This window comes from Tyto alba, unplaced genomic scaffold (genome assembly GCF_018691265.1).
Source record: "Tyto alba isolate M040663 unplaced genomic scaffold, T.alba_DEE_v4.0 Super-Scaffold_14, whole genome shotgun sequence".
NCBI lineage: Eukaryota > Metazoa > Chordata > Aves > Strigiformes > Tytonidae > Tyto > Tyto alba.
The window spans coordinates 25,480,600-25,503,966 of NW_024881276.1; the positions used below are offsets into that span (position 1 = coordinate 25,480,600).

The window sequence follows — 23,367 nt, forward strand, 5'->3', positions numbered from 1 at the left end:
AGCCCCTCATCTCCCCCAGCTCTTTTAAGAGCTGAGTAGTCAACTAAAAAAATAAATAAATCACTAAATGCGGTGCTTGTAACCTTAATGAAGGAAAGACTAATTAAAATCATAATGAAATAATTACAAACTGGATTGTACAATGTAGAGAATTAAAAGGGAGACTGTTCCCAGATACCCATGGATAGATCATTTAATAAGAGCAAATGAGACAATTTCAATACAAGCTGTAGGACAAAGCAGGAAACTCCATTTCCTCATATTTAAGATATCAATCACTTCTGACATTGCACAAGCAGAATAAAATCAGATTACCCTTTACAGTGACCCGAGAGCTTCCTTTGCTACGTTTTTTTTGGCAGTGACAGCCCAGACCATATTTTCCTGTAAGTGAACTGTAAGTACACCTAGCACACATTTGCACCGTCTCATTGCAAAAGGCATTAAGGACAACCCAGCAAATACAGAGTTGTTACAGAGAAGCAGGAACCAGTTACTAGCATGAGACTGAACAACTCAAGGAAGAGAGTTTTCAAGCATGGCATAAACTGCAAATTCACTCTCTTCTGAGTTTTTCATCACTTTTTGCTAGAATTGAGGAAATCGTTCACAAAGCAGCGTGACCACACTCAATAACAGGCCAACCACAAGGCTTCGTGCCCATAGAAAACATAAAAGAAGAGGAGGAGGGGTTTATCTGGTTTCTGCTGCTGCCAGCTCGCTTGTCTGAGGCAGGCAGGTCGCTAGCAGCAAGAATCAGAACAGGTGTCTCCTGTCAGGCTTGCACAGGAATAGCATGTCCCTGCTTCCTCGCCGCTCTGAGGGCCTCATGCAGTAGGCATGAGTTTGCAAGGCTGGGCAGTGATCTGTCATGAAGGAGTGAAGCAATCACAACTCTCCCTAACTAGTTTCCTTAGCTCTACCAGCATGCACCGACAAGTTAGCATTAAGGGAATTTTCAGCTTGTCCTTGCTTTAATCCTTTTTTCCCCATCTTTCGCATTCCTCCTACATAATCTGCATGCACACATACCTCTGTTAGGGCCTGGTTGCCCAGTCTTTGCTGATACACATGACCTGGCTGCAGCACTACATGCAGGCTGTGTAGGATGGGAGGCAGCACCATTGTGATGGAGACAAGGGCATGTACACTGGTGCCACTCACATGCATGTTGGGGTCAAGATGCATTCTGACAGGCATGGTGAGAGGAATATGGTATGGAAAGACATGAGGGATATATGTCCTATCCCACGTGTCTTCCTCCAAGGCCAAAGTCCTGTTAGTGAGACCTCCATCATGGTTATACTTGAAGTGAAGAGGGGAGGAAAGACACCAATCATGAAAGGCACTGTGATAAGTAGACCCTATGGGCCATTATTGGCAAAATCCTGAAAAAGAGAGAAAAATTCTTGTGCCAGCTGTGTGCCTGCAGAGCCACAGGCTCCCAGTTAGGTGCTGCTGAACTCCTTATGCTTGCAAAAATTGCTGCTCTTTCTCCAATATAATGCCCTGCCCAGGCCTATAATGTCACAGATCTGCTGACCCACCTCACCAGGTGTTGGCATGATGGTATCTTCTTCCAAGGCATGAAAGTTAGGGAGGGGGATTTCTTCTGAGCACCTACAGCTGTCTTATAATGTAGGTGTCTATGAGTTAGTGTTGCTCTAGGTTCCCTTCAGAGTCAATGGAGAGAAACGGACATTTGTGGGTGATTTCATCTCACCTGAAGTGAACACCTAAAACAGGGCAGATGAATCATGTCCTGAAGGTTCTCATTTTTCTCTGTTGACAACAGAGGCCATCCCAAGGCAAGACAGATGGCCTCATCCCTGTCACAATATCACACAGCACATACAGCTGCATCTCTGGGAAGAGACAAAGCCCTGATTCCTGCAGGGAGGGCTCCGTCCTCCCGGACAGCCCTGCGAGGTGGCAGCCCCCCAGTCCCCACCCTTGGCCAAGGGTGAGCTGCTCTTCTTGAGTCCACTTCAGCTGGAAAGACAGAAGGGAGAGCTGAGAGATTATACCACCCATCTCTTTGGCCCTGCAGGGCTGTCCACTAGAGCATGGCTCCAGGGTTTTAGCATATTACTTGCCCTATAGGCTGGGCGACACAGCAGTGACAAACCTGAAGCAAACAGATTGCCTCCTGTTGCCATATGTTACCAAGCATGCATTCATGTTTCCTTGTTCCAGGGGTGACTTCAGTGAGTACCAGTCACTGATATGGGCACTGTTCAGCAGAACTGAAGGGAGAGGACCTTTTCCTTAAACACCAATTAGGATGTAAAAACTAATGGCGCGATATTCAAACTCTTGTACACGATACTCAAGAGCGAGCAAGATCACTGGTAGCTGGCACTTTGCAGCTATCCATTTCCTTAGACAAAAGGAATGATTAGACATGTGAAGTGACCTTAGTGGTAGTTAAGGAAAATGACAGTTGGAAAGCCACGTTTTCTAATTAGCTGAAAGCTAATATTTAATTACATTTTGTATTCATAGGGTGTTTTTTAGACAGATAAGTTGGCCATGCTCATAAAGTTATATTTTTTAATAGTAATTCACTTAAGGTGCTGATTCAGTGAATCCAGTGGGAAAATCTCCACGAAGAACAGATGAAAAGATGAAAAGCCCCTATGCTGCATAAGCCTTCTGAATGTGAGAAGAGAAATCAAATTAAGATTTTGAATGTACTTGATGTACAGTTAACCTTTTAATCAGAAGAATAGGATGTTTATTGTTGCAATGAGGGGAACAAAGATTCAGGAGCTGCTATAATACCTGACCACAGTGACGAGTTAGTGATTTGCATTGCCACAGCAGCAGTGGCAAACTCCAGCATGCACATCAGTCCCTTGCCTCAGCCTGCAGATGGCTGCTCCTTGCTCCCTGACCACTGCACTGGCTTCATGCATTGCCGATGTGCCGCTCTCCATTCCCACTTCACCTTGCACCAGCCCAGAGCGTACAAAAGCAAGCAGAAGACGAGTGCGTAGAGGAAACAAACCAAAACCTTTTTCTTCGAGTGTTTTCACTCAGGTCTATGCTTTAAGATGGTATTGAGATGCTCAAAGAGACAGATAGGATCACACTGAGTTTCCCACAGACACCTTTATCCCTTCCTTTTTTGACTGTAATTCCCCTATGAGCTTAACTGCATGTGTAACTGGAGACCTGCATGGCTCTTCATGCCTGTGACAGCACGGCCATGGAGTCTGCTGCCAGGGCACAGCCAAGGTGACCTGCAGGCAGGAGAAGCTCCTGTTGCCTGTCCAGCATCTCTTTGCTCCATGTCACCTCTTCAGAGTGACAAAATGTATTAATTTCCCTACTCTTACGCCATCTCATGTGCTGGAAGGGAAGACACTTGGATGGCCTTAAGACAGAACGGAAGTGCAATTAGGTATTGCAAAGGCCATTGAAAGGAAAGCGATTTGCAGGCTGCTCTGTCCCACAGATGGAGCTGGAAGTTCAGAAATTGTTGAAGGCTTTAGTGCAACCAGGGCCTGGAGCAGCTGATACAGGTACAGGGAGCACCATCTGGTGGCTACTGCTGCACAGTGCAGCATTTACTTGATACCTTCATGAATGGGTAGTTTTCTGTCCATGTCTGTATTTGCAAGATTTTTGGAAGCTCAGATGTAGTGTTATGCTAATCCAGCTTCATAATTAAAGACAAACAAGCAAGCAAACAAACAGCCTTTCTCTATGAAGTTGGAAGTGTAGGGAGTAATTGCCACTAAAGGTGCTTTGATGTCTGCCCACACCCCTACCCTTTTCTGATTCACCCCATAGATTTTTTTGCTTGACTGTGCACATCTGCGGTGGGATCACACAGCTGCACTGACTCACTGCAACAACTCAAACCAAACTGGAAGAGCACAGAACTACAGAAAAGTAAGCTAAAGCTGTCTTCAGTGACTTGAGAGGTCATGTAGGCAATGCCTTGAACCCCTGGCAGGACCAAGTCTTCCTAAAAGCATCCTGAGATGCTTATAATCCTGCTTAATCTGCATTAATGTTGCTGCCAGCACAGGATCACAGTGATCTTAGAACAGGGCATTTACAACACCAGTAACAAAAGCTTATATTTCTCTCAATTAAAACATCTATTATCGCTGCAATTTCTAGCACAATTTCTAGCACAGTTTCACACATATTTGACCATACGAAGATCAGGTGTCCCCCAGACAGCGAGATTAATTGAAGAAAGATGTGACCTGGAGTACAGAAGAGCTTCAGTTGCTCAGGACAAACTTTTAACTGGGGCTATGAGACAGCCAAGTGGATGTGAGCTGGCCAAATCCCAGTTTCTCACTGCAAACTTTCTAACCACAAGTTGAGCACAGCCCTAAATTTCTCAAATGTTTGGAAAATGAGTCCTTGGAAGAACTGGTTAACACTGAAGACTATATGCAGATGGGCGTGTTTATACAGCAAAAAATGTTTAAACCCAACCCCTTTTCAGCAGCAGTACTGCCTGGCTCTGCTCATAAAGTGGAAACTGGGTTTTCAGCAAGCAGATGCACCAGCTTGATCCAGTTGATTGTAGCTAAACAGGTATGTTATTGATTTGGGTCCCCAGAATGCAATGTCCTGGGACAACCCAGCTCTCAGAAAGATGAGTAAAAATTATGCAGGGTGTTTGGATACACTTTAAAGCAGTTGTCAGCAGGTTTTTTTATTACAAAGTCAATCATAAGGACAAGCCTCAGTCCCTAGTCTAACCAGGCAATATTGTCTGCAGGTAATGTGGGCCTGAGGGACTGTCTGATGTCTCTGCAGCTTGTATATGCTTCCTGGCACCAACTGCCAAGCTCCTACCCAGACCCAAATCCTGCAGTTCATTTTTCCAGGCCATGCTGAGTGCACACACACTCTTTAAACTGTAGGTCAGTATATACTTAGGTCATCCTGAACTCTTACAGCATTTTCTTGCTGTTTGGGAAGAGGAAAACAAGTAGGTAAACTTGGGTAAGCACATTGCTATGCCACTGGCTTAGATCATCTGCAGCTTTGACCGTTCTTGTTGCTATTTTGTCTACCTTGGGTGTCTTTAGATCCTTTAGTGTCTCATTTCAGTGTCTATTTCAGCATGCAGTAGAGCCAGCTCTCTGCAGAGGGAACTTCTGGCCCAGTGGCTTCCCTATGTTCATCAGCCAGTTCTTTCTGTTCCTCTGGCACCTGGCTCACCGGCTGGAGGAGAGCAGAGGAGATTAAATTATTGGTGTTTCCCAAGCCTCTTGTTCAGTTTGAGAACATGTCCTATTGCTTTGCTCCTCCCTTTTAAAGAAGGTGTAGTTCCCACTCTCCATCACAAGTCTACAATGACAAGAGCACCAAAGGAAATTCCTAGCACAGCCCACATAATTCCAGTTGTATAGAAGATGGTGACAGCACGACCTGCTGTTCCACAGCATGGCTAGATCTAGTCCTGAACTGCCTATGCCCATGGGAATGCAGTGCAACAGCTGAGTATGGTGCTGGTTTCATAGCACCATCATCTTCATCACAAAGCCTAATAACTTACTTATGAAGCCGGAGCAAAGATTTTGGTTATGGACAGCAACTGGAATAATAAATTGTGGAAAAGGAAAATTATTTTAAAATCGACAGAAGGCTTGAGTCTCATCTCATCAGTTCCAGGGACATCACATGACATGACAGGGGCCAGAGGCTGGCTGGGACCTCAGTCTCACCAGGAAGTCACCTGGCAGATTGCTATTGGTTTCAGTAAGAACAAAACATAGTATTTCCTAAAACCTTGGCCTTGATCACAACACACATGAAGGGAACAGAAACTTAAGTGAGTAGCACTTAGAAGCTAGTTAAAAACTTGAGCAGCAGAGACTAATACCACCCACCATAAGACTAGACCCACAAAAGAAAGATTGCCTATTATCCGAAAGCTGCTGCAGCTGGAGTACTTGGTTAGGTGGGTCTTGTCTTCTGAGCCAACACATCAATTCTCTACATAGCAAGTTGAAATATTTCTCTGGATACTTATACTGATGATACTCATGGGAAAAATAGCATGTAATGAGCCCCTTTGGAGGCTGGAAGACTAATACTGGCAAGAAAGGGAACATTCAAATCTTGGAATTGTTGCAAAAGAGGTTAGAAGTTTATTAGATGTAGTGAACGTTATCCAATACTCTCATTTGAATGCCAGCTCAAAGACTCAGAGAGCACATCTTGCAGAAGTTTACATAAGCAAAATGTGTTATCATTATCTGGCTACATTCCTCCTGTCTCTATAAAAAATGGGTGATATATTAAGCTATGGTTGGTGTGTGCTGGTCAGTGTTCGACTTTCAGACTAACACATACTTTATGCTGTCCTACAATATATACTTTCTAACATTTTTAAATTCCCACTTCTTGCTTAGTTTATCATCTTCCACATTTATGAACTTAAACAATTTACCCCTAACTTCTACTGCTTTGTAGAGAATCCCCCTGAGCTGGAAATCCCATCAGTCCCAGAACATTCCTCCCCTCTGCACCAGTATCTGCAGATTTCTTCTGTTTGCAAACACTTTTCTCTCCTTCTGTGTGATAGATCATATAACTGGGGAGAGATTCTGACCACCTATATCAAAGTGAAGTGATAAAACAGATACAGAGGAATGAGGCTTCAGTGAAACATGAGGCAGGAGAGCTCCAGGTTGCTTCTCAGGTGGGAAACAACAATAGCACCCAAGGGCCAGTCGCAGAAGATGATGGCCCCAGTAACCCTTGTTGGCTCGGTTCCTTTCACAGCCAGACTGCCCAGCAGGCTCCACTGCAGCCCTGCTGCCAATCACATGAGAGATCCCCAGCATGGGAGATGCATTTGAAAAGATTAGAGGCACTGTGTAACTCCCAAACTAATGTTTAACCAGGTGTTGTTTAGTTTACGTGCCTATGGAGATAAGACTTCTGTGACTGAGCTTGACAATTGGTCTACCAGCCCATCTGTCTATTCAGCTGTTGACCTTCCAAAAAACTTTTGCAAATGTTGGCCAATTGCAACTAAACTTGAAATAACGCAGTTGCCTCCAAATAGAGTCTTAGAGGTCTCAAGTATCCTGAGGTCACTGAAGTATGGTGAAAGTTGGAGGGTTTTAATACTGCTTGCACTATGGAAAAGCTCAAGCATTACCCAGACTATGCCATCTCTTGCACAGCCAAACAAGTCTAGAGGATGAGAAGGAGGAGGCAAAACTGGAGGGACTGTGGAAGAAAAGCTGGAACTGTGGAATGACCATGGACTGGGGGCAGGAGAGTTCATGGAGATGGAAAGGTGCGTCACTGCAGTGATGGGGTATAGAGCATGCAGGAAGCCAGCCCCTAGGAAACCAGACGTGTAGTTTTGCTGTTCAGACACTGGCTCATCCCTATCTCTTGAAGCCAGAACAGTTCAAGTTTTTTAAGTAATAATGACAGTCAGTTCCAGGGAAAAAAAATAAAGTGAGTCTGAAAGAGGCAAGGTGCCTTTCCTCAGTCGTATAGACTCTGACCCACAAAGATGTAGGGGCTGCTTAAATCCCAGTGACATCAACAGGAGCCAGCTACCTAGATACCTTTGAGTATCTTACCATCAGCCGTTTATTTTCCTGTCCTGCTTTCTGATCCCCTATCTCTCTGAGCAGGGAATACGCATTAGCCCATCTGAATGCTGCTTAGAAGTGAGGAAGCGATCCCCTGTGGAAAGGGAGATCTGGCTACTCCTGCTCTCGTTTTCAGAGAGCTCTCAGAGTCTAGACACCACAGTATGGTGGTAGGGGGATTTTTGTTTGAGTAGGGGAAAAGATAAGGATAGATTCATTAGTCATAGATTCTCTTGTTTAATCTAGCTCAAAGAGATTGTGCCTCTCTAATTGTATACTGTAACAAGGTTAGCTCTATTGTTGATAATACCAGCCACTTTCTCCTCCTGCAGATAGATGAGGCTCCAAATTAAATGACAAAGAACAGCAGGTACCTTCAGAATACAAAATTGTAAAAATAGAGATTTTATTTGTAAAGCATTTTTGAGAAAATCATTCAAAATACCACTTTTCTTCAGAGAGTTTAAATATATTTTGCATTAACAAGTCCCAGGATTCCATAGTACAAGCCTGCTGTACATGGTCTTTATTTCAACATTATTTTCAAGGACATCAGAAAAGTTTACTAACAATAGGAGTTTACTATTCAAAGTAGACCCCCCAAAAAAAGAAATAAAACAGTATTAACATAAGCAAGAGCACTCATTTGTATTTTCAACACATAGCTCCCTGGAGAACTTGTATTTACTGGTAGGATACATTGTCAAGTGACTGCTCAGTGAATATAGCACCAGAGCTAGCTATACTTAAAACCCACATAAAACAAGTCTAAAAAATATTAATCGCACTGACTTTCCATTAGTGAGGTGGGCTGTGACTCTGTACCCCAGACTTGAGCAGGACAGCCAGGCTGATACTACATGGAAGGAAAGGAAAGCAAGTCATGCAAGACCCTTCTTTCATAGGTCCCCGCAGAAAAAAAAAAAAAAAAAAATTCCAGACAGGAACATAAACCACCAACACAACTTTGTATGCAAAGACACCCTTAGTACTCACACAGCCTTCCCTCCTCCACCAGCACAGACCGTTGGCCTCACACAGTGACGCTGCTGCTAAGCCGAGGGCAGAGGAGCAAGGCTGGATGTGACTTCCCTTGTCAGGGTGTTGATACAGCCTGAACTAAATCAGCCTTTCTGCATTAAAGCCAGTGCATAAGGTGGCTTCACCTTTCTGCTTAACCAGGGTCCTCAGCAAGGTTGCTCCAGGAGCCATACTATGGCACAGGGAAGGAGGTATAAAAAAGTTTAACACTGGCTGCACCCAGAGGACAGCAGATTTGCTTGCACATCAACACTCTGTTCTGCTGATGTCCCACAATATGGCTACAGTTCTGGACATCTCCTTACTCCAACCCATGCCAACTAACCATGACATAATCTGCAAAGACAAAGGGCCTGGACTGTTTGGGGAGCGTAAGCCAGTGCCTCAACATCACAGGATATTCAGTCCCTCAACATGAATGTGGAGCATAGGCATACAGACCAAATACAGACACAGGGAGAACTGCTTTGAGATTAAATACAGAAATCTTACTGAAAATATGTACAGCAATATACTGCCCTTTATCATTTGTTCAGCGACATATTCCAAGCAGAAAAAATACATCACAGGAGAAACAGACTGTAACTGCACCAGGATTGCAGCTAAGAGTGGTGAAAACAGATAAAGGGCATTTCATTTCTCTAAAGCACAAGGTCTGGTCCAATGACACAGGATCTTCCAGGTTGCTTTTAGCAGACTCTACTTTGAGATTATCAAGAGCAAGGCAAAAAGGTGCTATATGATATGCCCCTGCCCAAACAACCTTTTTTGACAGGCAAAAATAGATGAATAAAATACTTCAGCGCAAATTAACTTTTTCTCTCCCTCCCCTGGTCTAGAAACATGTTAAGGCTATGCAATTACTGATTTCCTGTTAAATCACACCTGTATTTAGCATGCTATACATTTATCACGTAAAGGCTGTTATTTCTTAATAGCCCAAGAATTAAAGAAACTAACCTTGAATTCAGAAGCCTCCAGATCAAATTCCTGTTCCGCCAGAGACTCCCGGAGCAAGTCCAGGCAGCCCAGGTCTATCCCACTTCCCTTCAGACTCCTAACCAACATGCAAATGCTGGAACACTAATTGCCCTGAGGTCATTCTGCAGTCACTGGAGAGAAAGAGACATCTTCACATGGTGATAAAATTCTCAGGTGAGTTGAAGCACCCTTGGCCAAGTTCATAAAGCCCAACAGGTTAAGTCTGGGCTCAGCTGTGTATTCATGTGACCTACCATAGGTACTAGGATCAGTCACTCCATTTGCTGTGTCATTTAAATGTAAGAGAGTATTGAGCAGTTCGGATCCCGTCTCTCTCTTTATAGTCAATGGTTAGGAATCATTGCAATACCCACAGTGGATAGTCTGAACAGAAGTTTCTCTTTGCCTCACTCTACAACATGTACAACAGGGAAAATTCCCCGCTCCATACCTGAGGGCAGTGATAAAAGGATGATTCATTGGAAGTCGTTAGAAGCACTGAAATTTGGTGATGAACATTGGGAAGGAGAGGTTACAGTTATCTTAATATAAACAATAACTCAGCATTTTAAGGCAAATATATATAAATTTTTCCCCTTCCCAAAGTATGTAAAGGAAAGTGATGGCTTATAAGTGCTTGTAGACAAAATTTCCCAGGAGTCCTGTGGGTTCAACCAAAAATTTACCCGTTCTTTTCTTTGTATAAATGTAAACCAGTGTTACCAGAAGAATCAGCACTAATGCAACTCCAAGTAAAACTCCAAGGACAATCACTGCCACTTTCCAGGTAGAACTTTCTCCAGCTGGCAACTTAGCAGACAAAGCTGAAAATGTAAAACACATTTTAGAAATGTTAGCTAGAAACAGTAAATAGTAGGTGTAAGAAAGCTTGGAACCCTAAGTGGCAGCTGCATTTTACTGTTTGGCAACTTTGAAAGTTTTGAATAATATTAAAAATGGTTTTGTATGTAGTAAAGTTTTGTTAACTAGAAAATTTTATAGATATCTCTCTCTGAAGGTCCTTGTGATCTATTGGTGACATCCATAATCAGGAGCTCAGGATTTGCTCGGTGGAAAGTATTTGGAAGGTTCTGGGAGGAGAGAACTCCAGTCTGTACCTCAACAAAGAGTCACTCCAAGGTGTGAAAAAGGGCCATGAAATGGAGCTGTACATAATTTAGCCTTCACAGTCCTCCTTATACTTGCACAAGTAACTTTGTGAAATTAATTGGGACCTGGTCTGCCAGCTGTACTTGCACCTACCCATGTCTTGCTCCATGAGACAGTCTACTGAAACCAAAGTCTCTAAACTGATAGGCTAAAACATGAAAGCTTCCTGATTGACAGATAAAGGCAATGAAAGGCTTGTAGCACATGTAAGCTTACCTCATCTCTGTGGTAAAGATGTGTGTAGTAATAGTGGAAAGGCACATAGACTAAATTATAGTGCTAGCCAGCATTTTACAGAGGGTATTAACTAAGGCTGAAGGAGCATCTGTGTTGCATGAAAAGCCCCTAAGTCATAGGAGCACAAGGCAATAAGCACATTACCACCATCATGAGCATGACAGATACTGCAATTTGGATTAATATCTTTCAGCACAATTTCTAATTTCCCTCTCTGCATCTCTGCAGTACTTTATGTTGTTAAATCCACACCACCTTTGGCCAGGGAAGCAGGGACCAGAGGTTTTCGAGGGCCGTCCAACAGAAGAGGTGAACCCTTTCATCACACCTCTATCCAGAGAGAAGTATTGCAGATGCCACTACAGAAGTCTTCTCCTCCACTTCTCCTCTAAAAGTCAATCTTTTAGGATCAGCGTGGAGGGTACAAAGGGGATACACACTGCAACAAGAAGCTCACCTAGACCTCCTTCTATGTGAAGAGAAGCCATCTTTTGAGTCTGTAACTGGGTATGTGTAGTGACTCTTTAAAACAGATCCATAATCTACATGATATATGTACTATATATTCTGTGAATGTTTAAACAAGTTATCTGAAATACTTTAATTTCTTATAAGAAATAAGTTAATTTATCAGCTTTTGTGAAGAGAAGATCTGACCCTTTAATCCCCACAGCATCTCAGAGAAGCTGTTTCAACGTCACTTACATTGTACAGTTACTTCTGTTCGGTCACCAAACTTGCTCTTTAATATTTGACTTAAGTATGACTGCATAATATTCACATCAATGGGCTCTTGTGTTTGCAGTAGAGAAATAAAATAAGCAATCACAGTTCCAGGTCTGAATCCAAGCATAATGATATCAAAGTGGTCATCTTTCAGTTTAACGCGCATTTCTCTAACAACCTGTGTAAATTGAAATTGGTATTTGTTCCATGTGTCAGTCAGCTGAGGCAGAGCAGGAAGGCACACAACATACACACAGCATACACACATCGGGATATTAATTTTCTGCACTTATCACTCTCAGCATAATCGCTTTGGAATAATAAATAAATTAATAATTATAGTAATTTTTGTCTGTACTACTAAAAAACTTACTGAAGGAGGATTCTGGAACAATGCATGGCCTGTGATTGAAAATATGAAATCAAACTTTGATTTCCAAAGCAGTAACTTTTAGCCAGTTAACAATGAAAGTAGTTCTCCTCCTCCACAGGCTACAAACCCATATGGGACCCCAACTGTACAAAATCTGGAATCTACAAAGTCCACCTAACATTCCTAAAGTTATCTTCAGTGTCCCTTAGCTTTTTTAATATGTACAACAAAACTTCAAGCATGGTCATGCACACACTACCAGTGAAGAACTTAATGTTAGAGGTTTAGAACGGATAAAATGGTTTTGTCACCCAATTATCAAAATCATGATGTTACAGCATAGCTAGCAAAGAGAGACAAGGGTCTGATTTGTCTCCCAATTATTCTGGTATAAACTAAGTGTAATCCCATTACACCAATTGGAATGATTTCAAGTTTACACTGATGTCTTCAAAAGCACAAACTTGCCCAGTGCTTTCATGTGGATATAGGACAAGAACAATCTTACAGTAGTTTTATCTTTCCAACAGACTTATATACATATATATATAAAAATATATATATATATACATATATCAGGATTCTGGAGAGGTGTATAAATTATTAGTCCTTTTCTTTAACATCATGTTAAAGACAGCTGAGCAGCAGACTGCTGCTTTGGCATGTTAGCTTTCCTAGGCTCACCCACTGTCTCTAAGCTTCCACTTTCTCCTCAGTTCCTCCCTGATATGGACCCCTTGATACTTTCTCCAGTCCTGCAACCGCTACCATGAAGCAAATTCACAATGATCTGGACTAACAGTACACACTTGTAAAGGTCCCATATTTCCAACTATGTGTTGAAATCTTATTTTTGAGTACTGTTCTTTTTCCATCTCCACAGGCATCTGTTTAGAAAGGTGGGAGAAAATAAACAGAATGGGATGCTCCCTGTACTTATAAAAAGAGAATTTTAAAGTGCCTTTCACTAAATATCTTACATATGAGGATGAGTTTGGGGACATGCTTTCTGTCCTTCAGTCAAGACAGCTCTTGTGCTTCCTATATTGTTTTATCAATGAGGGATTATCTTTTTCTCCTGTCTCAATCTTGATTTCAAAATGAATCTAGAAGACTGATGTTGCTAATCACAAAACTTTCCTTAGTTCATTCATGATGAAAAAGAAGATTGCAGCAACTTACTTCTGTTCTTATACTTTCAGACATTGTTTTGTAGCCTTCACTATCAGAGTTATAAAGCGTATGATTAAATGTCTGGTTTTTTAACAAAACACTGCAAGCAAATGCTTGGTAATCTGGAATAAAAAAAAAAAAAAAAAGTGAAACAATTAGGTGAATCCCAGGATGTCATTCCACAATTGCTTTTTAGACTTTATTATCTCATGTATTTATAATATTAATTAATAAAAACATAAACTAATCAAATAATAAGAAAGTTTATCATGTGCGTCTAATGCAGTGGCTTCTGAATCTTCAGAGTTGAATGTCTGTATCTTCAAATTTGTCAGCCATCACAATCCTCACAACTTGTTTGTCATTCCTACATTATTCAGGGTACATCCTACTCCTTAATTTAATAGCCACTCTTCCATTGATTTCAGCAGAAGCTAGATCAGTCTATTAGAATTTGCAAAGCACTGAGTATGTTTAAATCTTCCTGAGTAGGTGGATGAGTCTTAGGTCAAAAGAAGTATGCTTTACATAGAAAAGTCCAGACTAAAGGTAGAGCTTGAATCTGACACTGAAGTTTGATGAAGGCTGCTTCCTTATCAAAGAAGTGTAAACTTCAGATGCTGTGTGAATTGACATAATAAAGCAGATGGCAAAATACTCATGAAAGATGCTATATTGTAAAATAATAGCCTATAGTTATGAATAAACAAATTTTAAAATTCTATAAAACTTACGTGAGCATACAATATATTTTAAGTCAGGACAGAAAGTATTTTGTGGTAAGCAGAGCTCATTTCTGTTGAAACAGGAAACAGGATCTGCAAAATAAATTAAAAATAAAAAATCAAGATAATTGCTTCTGTGCATGTGTGATTGTTGCTATTAAGAAAATTATGAAATAGGTGAAAGCATTGCATCATGGCCAAGAAATCACCTAAGCAGCCGTTCCTTTTGCCCAGTGAGAATTTAGAACTGCAGATTATAAAAATGCAGCATATCAAGTGAGGCAGGTGGGAGGGTGGGTAGGTGGTATTTGAGAATTTTACTGAAATAATGTTGAGAGTTAAAGATACAGGTTGTGCTGCTATGTGACTGTACAACTCTGGTAAACTAGATAGATTTTTCAGAAGTAAAAGTCACCTGCAAATTCATTTGGAAAAAATATGCATCATGAAGTCTCAGAACTTCAGTAAGCTTGTCTGGACTGGCTAATCTGAATCATTTATAATGGGTGAAAACAGTAGTAAAGGGTGGTACTGCAGTTTTTATATGGTTAGCTCATTGGGTATAGCTCTAGTTTTCCTCACAGAATTGAACATAAACTTTAACCCCACATAAAATCCAGATGACTTGGTCTTTATTGCTCTTTTTTATTAGCTCACAAACACTTTTCTGGTAGGGCAGATGGCCTCATAATACAAAAGGAAGCAATTTTTTTTTTTTTTTTTTAAATAGGGAAACTAATAAATGCCATCCAGTGGGCTGAAGTATTGAAAGATTTGAATGGAAATTATGATGAGAATTCATTGGCTTTGTGGTCCTAAAGCCTAATAAGGGTTTTGAGAATAATCAAATAATTCACTAGAGAACTGAAAAAAAGGGTTGCAACAAAGACAGTTATATTTTAGAGGTCAAGAAATGCTGGAAGAAACTAACAATTGCCAAAAGTCAAGTTAGATCTTTCAAAGGATATTAAAAGAAATAATGAAAATTTTCTCATCCACTGAGAAAATATGGTAAAGTGCAATACAGGTTTATCAAAAGTGGATCATGCCAAAATAACCTAGCAGCTTCCTTTGACAAGCTGACTTTCGGACCTCTTCCAATGATAGAAAAGCAATATTATACAGTTCCAAGTGGTGGATTTTTAGTGGAAAAAGATTTGTCTTAAGTAATTTGCTAATGGGGAGACAGCAATGAGTAGCTTTAAAAGAAGAAACCTTGCATTAGAGAGATATTATGTGTGGAGGTCATTGAGAATCAGTCTGGGTGTAAAACTTGTTCAACAATTCCATTATAGATCTTGCCAAAAAATGCAGGAGTTTGCTCATATAATTTATTGATGGCACAAAGTTAGTAGGTGTCATAAACACAGGGGAGAATTGAGTTATCTTCCAGAAAGAATTGGATGAAGCTAAGGCTGGAACAGCAGCACTGGGATGACATTCCCTGAAAGTTGTGCCTTTGGGGATTAATAATAAAAATGTCTTCTCTAACCTGGCAGCACAAGCATTGAAAAGGACTTCAGTGCCTGAGTTGATCATAGCTGTGATGCAGCTATGAAAAAAACATGTGTTATCCTATAACACATGGTTCAATACATTTCCTGTAGAGATGAGAATACCAATGATATGGTAAATGCACTGGTACAACCTTGACTGGATGGCTGTGTGTAATCCCAGTTACTCACATTCAAGAAGGGTGACTTCTATTTCAAAGAAATGAAGAGTGAGGAGAGCCTCCAAGGCAGAGAAGAATTCTTCTTAGGAAAGGAAACTAGGAAAGAATGGCTTGTCTAGTCTAGCAAAGAGTGAGAGCACTGTCTGTAGAAAAGTTTATAATTGTATCAGGGAGAGAGAGTACAATATGAGAAAAGGAAGAAAGAGGAGTATTTAAGCTAGAGGGCAATGTTAGCACAAAAGCAAATGAATATGGATTTGCTGTGGATACTTTTAGGCTGGTAGTTTGATAAACACTTTTAGAATATTAGAGCATTCCAATTCTCTAACTGCTTTTCATTTGGAATAGTGGAGGGAAAACGCCTAAGGCCTCTCAGTATGGTTTATAAATGAGTTGATGAAAACCCACTATAGTTTTTACTTTATAACTACATATCTGTACTTAACAGAACACTTTTTGTAAACCTTTTTAAGAGGCAGGTATAGATCTCAGTCTCATCACTGCTCTAAGGGCACTACACAGCTTTTGTGTGGTCGGATGTGGGCAGAGGAAGATTTTTCAAGAAAAGCAAGTTCCTGTCTGCCTGCAACATTTTTTGCAGAGGTACCTATGACGTGATGACAATCAATGCACAGATGTTTCAATTGAAAAGGCCCTGTTGAGTGCCTGGATGCTAAAATGTTGGATCTAGGTTACATATACAGTCCCTAAATGGCTTGTAAGGAAGATAGTGTCACATGGGAAGACCTGTACACGATATGAAAAGTTTAGTCAAAATCATCTGGCTGAGGGAAAGGATATAAGCATCCATGAGTATATACTTCCCAAAAGATACTTTCCAGGCGTATCTGAAATTTTGAGAAAAAATATAGCATATGTTCTACTTTTTATGCTTTAATACAGTGATACAATTAAACACTCTGTCTTAATGTTTATATCCTAGGATGAAATTAAAAAGATAGCAATGAGAATTAAGGACTGTCTGAATTCACAGAAGCATGTAAAACCTAAACTTCACATTACCAGAATAATTCCTGTTAAATATGAAAAAAAGATATCTTGACTTTTGTACAGAATTATCTGGTTCAACAGTACAGGATGGTCAGAAATTTTATAGAATAAGCACGTACTCTTGAAAACTCCTGTTTAATCCAAGTAGTCCTATCCAAATAAGGGGATGAGTCAGATCAATAAAGTCAACTTACAGGAATAATAGTCTATGAAATCAAATTAAAATCATATTGTAAAAAGATATTCTGAGAGTATATTCATTAAAAAGAAGTGACAGGATGATTGAAGAAATACCTGTTCGGACACTAGCTGAAGTCCAGCTATTCTCAGCACAAGATAATACTGCCACAGATATTGTGTATACGTGACCAGGAAGTAAATGTTTAAACACAGTTTTATTCTCTTTTGTAGTCGTTTTATTTATGTCCCGGTTTCCATCCATGAGGGAGACCATGTAGAAGCTGCCTCTCCTGCCACTGGTCCAGCTGAATTGTATTGCTTCCCCAGTCACATTCTGAACTTTGATGGACACTGGCACTGCAAAGTGAAAAAATTTCATAAAGCCAAGGACAGTTCATTTCACGTCTGCAATTCTACACATTTAATATTGAAGACAAAAAATACAAATTAAACAAATACAAATTTTTGTGAGTTTTCTTAGGGCTGATTTCTGCCTTTCACCTCATTCTCCCATAAGAGCAGAAATAAACTGATTGCTGTATAGATGTAAATCATACATTAATGTACTTGTTTGATGGCTTCAAAACACAAATGGGTGACATTTGACTTGCTTCTAGTCTTTCTCATGACAGGCAAGGCAGCTGCTCTGATGAGTGTTTTGAGGTGGACTGCTGTTTGACTCATACTGGACTCTTATCAGAAAGATGGATTACTAAAATGCCACCAGGAAACCCTAAGTTCGGAGCAGTAGATAGGCATTTAATAAATGTGCTCCATGATAACATTAAGAAAAATCACTTATCACAGTGGTTTATCACTGAAGGCAGGTACCCAGTGAAACCTTATTGGGTCCAGGAGGAGTTTACTGAGGTGTAGAAATTTCCTTGATTGATATTTGTATAATTATGTATTTTCAGTGGTTCTCTCAGGCTTCCCTTTCTGAAATTATATCCAGAGATTTTATTTCACAGCTGGTATGACTGATGAACAAGAATATTGTATCTGATTTTAATAACTCATCTTGGATAATTTTTATTCTAGAATTCAGTATCAGGTATCTACTTACTGCAAGGTCCTGATGCAAATGTCGTAGTGAAATTGGAATTAGCTGTTGATCCTGTAAATGCAGCTATAGCACTTTTTGGAGGGACTGTAGTAATCTGTTCTGTAAAACAGCAATTTGGGGGAAGTGAGTAGGATTTCTTTTAAAGTTTCACCAAGTTTATGCTATTTATTTTCATAAACAACTTTTAAAAAACAAGCCCAGAAAATATGCTTCAATCATTTGCCTAAGTAGTTAATTATGGCACCCATTCTCATATAAAATTCAATCTATCAAAGTCCAGTGTAACTAATCATAACAATCTATTACCTGAGGGAGGAAAAAGACCTTATCTGCAAATTGTTAAAACTCTTTTTTTTTTTTTTTTTTTTTTTTTTTTTAATATATATAAAGCAGTTACGTGAAGGTAGGTTTTGCTTTTGCTGACAAACTCTCCCTGGAACTTGGGGGCTGTTATCTGTGAATCCTTTGTTGCATTGGCAGGAATAAGTGGCTCCTTCAGCAGTGCACGTAGCATGTTGGGAACAGTCATTTAATCCTGGCTGACAACTATTCCTTGCTACAGTGAAGTTAAACAAAACAGAAAAAGAACAAGGTTTTAAGTCAGTATTGGAAAAAGAGATAGAGTATTATTTGCAATTTCCTTTCCCCACCTAAATCCCATTTCAGTGGATGTTACCAACAGTGAAATAGACACTATTGCTTGAATTCACAGTGATGAATGAATTCATACCTTCTATAACAGTCTTTTTAAGATCAGCTTTCAATACTGTACTCATGTTAAGGGCCTCTATGAAAGCATCTGAGATCTCTGTTTTTGTTATATTTTCTCCTGTGTCCAACACAATGTCGAAGAGCACAATCACACTGCCATTCTTGATGCTGTTAATTACAATACGCATTTTTTTCCACTTTATTAATTCAAGGATCTTTTGTGGTAGATGTTTTTCTATCTGCAAGGTAAAAGATTTAAGTTATTATCTATTTTTCTCCTTTAACATGAAGAGTTGTTAGAGCAATATGCTAGCCATAATTAATTTAGAAGCATCTCTCATAGTAGAGGAATATGCATAATTCCTAGACAGAATTTCATTTAAACCAGGGCCTCAGAGAGCTATGCTATAAATGAGAAGTAAGGCCTTAATAAGTACTGCTTTGTTTCTAACCATCACACAATCTTTCCTACCCCCATTTAAGATTATTTGTACACAGATCCTCATGATTACTTACATTAGGAAGAGCTCAACAGAAAATAAATTTTGGTTTAGAATCCTTAAGCAAAATACCTCCTTAATGAACTTAGCTTCAAAGTCCTTAAATGCTGAACTTGATTTGTTCTGATATTGAGGTATGAAAACCTCATTGATAATCCTAGTGGTTCCGTTGAAGACTTCAGCAGCTGTGGAGATATTAAAGACAAAATAAGCAGGCAAATTATAGGTGTTGTTTAAAAATTTTTCCTCACCTAAGTACGTCTAATGATAAGAGCAGACCAGAGGTGAATGCAGACAGGTTAACTCCCTGCAACACAGTTGGCCACAATATATCTCATAAATATTCTGTACCATGCACTGACCACTGTATTCCTCACCTTTTACTTGATGTGTCTCTGAAGGAAGAGGACAAGTGGCTACGTGATGCGAAGGGGAAGGACCACCATACCCTTGGGTTATGTGCCTTACAGCAAGGCAGCTTTGAAGACCAGTTCCTGCAAAAGGCTTGCCCTTGGCCTGCAGTGCATTGACTCTGCTCCTTCCAACATGTCGCTTCATGTACCAGGCACAGTTGTTGCCAGTATCACAGATGCTATCCCATGGGAGGATAGTGCAAGATTCCAGGTAATAGATAATAGAATAGGTATTTCACTTGTGAACTTAACTACTCTGGTATATCCTACTGTAAACATTTATCATACTGCAGCTTCTTCTGAAGAAGAAGAAGCTGGGATTTGCAAAGTGAGCAAGCAGTAGGAGGTTCAGGGCTCTGGGCTTTCCTAGGCTAAGTGGCTACAGGAGAACTGTGGATTTAAACCTGCTGGCTGCTATGTGACTGGGAACCCCAAAGTGGGCACAGCTTGCATGTGAAGATGCAGGAACAGGACAAGATTGGGAGGTAAAAAACGTGGAGCTGGGAGAGATTGGCATGTTGAACTGCTGTGGTTGTAGTTCAATAAAGTTTTGAATTTGGCAGGAGGACAAGGAAGGCTTTGGATCTTAACCCCATGTAAAATTTGCAGGCTGGCCATAAGTGTCTGCAAGTTTGGCCTCCCTTTGCCTATTCATTTCAGTATATAGCTTATTCATGTCCAGTTAGGTGCTTAATGAAAAAGGGCTTCATCTTCAGGCCATGTATGTGTTAGTCTGGTAATGGAAAAAATAATAGGTTCCAGCGGAAATACCTGTGCGAACTGTCAAGGAGGTACTGACATTCTTAGAGCAAGTTGAAACATCCACGGATATTTGGTATTCATGATCAGAAAGCAGATTTTCAAATGCAGTACTTGTTTTATTTAGGCTTCTCTTCTCCAACTCTCCAGAGCCTCCCCACAGACGCACTCTGTAAGGACTGTCTTTTGTGCCACCTTGAGGTTTCCAGCTGAACTGTATCCTTGTACTGGTCACATCCTCCAGCTGTATGGATAAAGTGATTGGAACTAAAAAGCAAAAATGAAATTCCTATGAGACATATAGTTACACTCTGTGTGTCTTTAATTAATAAAATATTAATGCAAAACTGATTACGTAAGGAAAGAACTGAAGTCTGCAATGTTTTTATAAAGGTGTGAATCATATCATAGAATCACAGGATAGTTTGGATTGGAAGGCACCTTAAAGACCATCTAGTTCCAACCCTCCTGCCACGGGCAGGGACACCTCCCACCAGACCAGGTTGCTCAAAGCCCCGTCCAACCTGGCTTTGAACCCTTCCAGGGAGGGGGCAGCCACAGCTTCTCTGGGCAACCTGTGCCAGTGTCTTACCACCCTCACAGTGAAGAATTTCTTCCTTATATCTAATCTAAATCTACCCTCTTTCAGTTTAAAACCATTACCTCTTGTTCTAGGACTACATGCCCTAGTAAAAAGTCCCTCTCCAGCTTTCTTGTAAGCCCCCTTTAAGTACTGGAAGGCTGCTATAGGGTCTCCCCGGAGCCTTCTCTTCTCCAGGTTGATCATCCCCAATTCTCTCAGCCTGTCATCATAGAGTAGGTACTCCAGCCCCCTGATCATCTCTGTGGACCTCCTCTGGACTCAATCCAACAGGTCCATGCCCTGCTTATGTTGGGGGCCTGGGAGCTGAATGCAATACTCCAGGTGGGGTCTCACCAGAATAGAATAGATGGGGAGAATCATCTCCCTTGACCTGCTGGTCACACTTCTTTTGATGCAGCCCAGGATACAGCTGGCTTTCTGGAATGTGAGTACACATTGCTAGGCCATATTGAGCTTCTTGTCAATGAACAACCCCAAATCCTTCTCCACAGGACTGATCCCAATCCACTTATCACTCAGCCTGTATTTGTGCTTGGGATTGCCTCAACCCATGTGCAGGAATTTGCACTTGCCCTTGCTGAACTTCATGAGTTTTTCATGGGCCCACCTCTCCAGCCTGTCCAGGTCCCTCTGGATGGCATCCCTTCCCTCCAGCATGTCAACCACACCACACAGCTTGGTGTTGTCGGCAAACTCGCTGAGGGTGCACTCAGTCCCACTGTCCATGTCACCAACAAAGATGTTAAACAGCAGTGGTCCCAAAAATAACCGCTGAGGAATGCCCTTCATCACTGCTCTGCACTTGAAATTGAGACATTGTGAAAGATCAAGGTATAAATTGCCATGCATGTGCATGCTTCCAGTTGAAATTTTTGCCAGCAATATGACTAAAATCATGGTAGGAATAACACTATAGACTTGTATTCAAGCTAGAAAAATACTCTTACGCTCTAAAAATGGAAGGCATAGGCCAGATTTTTAAAATATTTTCTCTGGTGCAGAATAGATAAAGGATTCATCCTCCTCTTTCCTAACCTAGCTTTATAATTTTATTCATTAAAAGATGATGAAAGATTCAATATTACAACCGTTTGAAGTCAGCAGATAGACAATTGTCAAAACAAAAAAAATACACTGGAAAAAAATTATTAGTAAAAAAAATAAAAAGTGAACTAGTACAAATAAATTCACTTCAATATTCCCCAAAAAGGAAATAATTCTAATATTTAAAAAGAGGTAATTTTTGAAGTGAAATAAACAACAAGAACAATTAAGGATCCCAGCAACAAAATCATAACAATGCAAAATAACTACAAAGATTATAACCTATCTAGCACAGAACACTGCATAAATACAAGGCGTGCAATATGGAAAACACCTGCAGAATAGGAAGTAGAGTTTTTGAGAAATGCAAGTAGCTGCAGCGATTTGAAAATGGAGACTAAATAACAAAATGAAAGAGATACTGTAAAAAAAGAAAATACAAAATGAAAAAATGAGAAAAAAAGGAAAATATAATCATTGACTTAAAACAAGAGGCAAAAAAAATTAAAAAAATGTAACAAAATACTCACGGCAAGATTGAGTAAATGCAAACTTCAGAGTGGTAGAAGTCCTCAAATCAGTCATAGAAAGAGTTGTCAGTGATGTGGCAAGGAGGGCAGGTGATGTCTTGGCATTGGACTCAGTGGTTGTGCTTCTCCCATGGTTGGTGGCGGGTCTTGCAACTGTGGAGGGACTTGCGCTTGTGGCGGGAGGTGCGGTGTCACGGCTAAACGGAGAGGATATGGCAGGCAAGGGGCCCCTCGTGGAGGACGAATCTGCCCCCGTGTCTGCCGTGGCCTGCCCCTGCGTGAGGGGCCTGGAGGTGAGCCCCGCTGCCTGCGTCTGGTAGCTACCAGGCAGCGTGGCCGAAAGGCTGGCCTCGGTGGTGTCCGAGGCAGGGGACGTGCCGGAGGCAGAAGCCGGTGCCTTGGGGCTGGAGGTGCTGGGAGCTGGACTGTGCGTCATGGCCTCTGAACTTCCAGTGCCCGACCCAACTGTCGTAAGGCCGAGTGTGGAGGAAGGATCAGAGGACACGTGTGTGGTTGAGGAAGGGAATTTAGTGCTCAAGCCCGCCTCAACAGAGCCGCTGGTGCTGCTTGGCTGGAGGCTTGGGGTGGCAGGTGAGGATTCCGCAGGTGAGGATGCAGAGTGGCTGTTCACTGCCGAGCCGGACCTGGTGGACACGGAGGCAGCACTGCCACTTGCTGTGCCCAAGCCGGTGGCAGTGGCATGGGGCCCCATCGTCACGAAGGCAGGACTAGTGGTCTCGCTTTCGTTGGATCCGCCGTGCAAAATCCCTTCCTGAGTTGGCGTGGTGGGCGCAGTCTCCGTCCTCCCTTCTCCGCCCACCGTCCTCGACGTGGAGGAGTTCTCCAGCGATGT

The 23,367-nt window shown here is 41.2% G+C and overlaps 1 protein-coding gene across 1 annotated transcript; it reads right to left on the minus strand.

Annotated features, from left to right (window-relative positions):
* Positions 1 to 8,051: 8,051 nt before the first annotated feature.
* On the minus strand, positions 8,052 to 22,718 carry LOC116961953. The gene is made up of 11 exons (XM_032994488.2): positions 22,515 to 22,718; positions 20,349 to 20,603; positions 19,237 to 19,349; positions 18,684 to 18,903; positions 18,351 to 18,509; positions 17,954 to 18,052; positions 17,002 to 17,244; positions 14,031 to 14,114; positions 13,306 to 13,418; positions 11,730 to 11,928; positions 8,052 to 10,441 (listed from the first exon to the last, which is right to left on the minus strand). Exons 1-11 carry the CDS (start codon positions 22,567 to 22,569, stop codon positions 10,245 to 10,247), a joined length of 1,737 nt encoding a protein of 578 aa, XP_032850379.2. The 5' UTR covers positions 22,570 to 22,718; the 3' UTR covers positions 8,052 to 10,244.
* Positions 22,719 to 23,367: the final 649 nt, after the last annotated feature.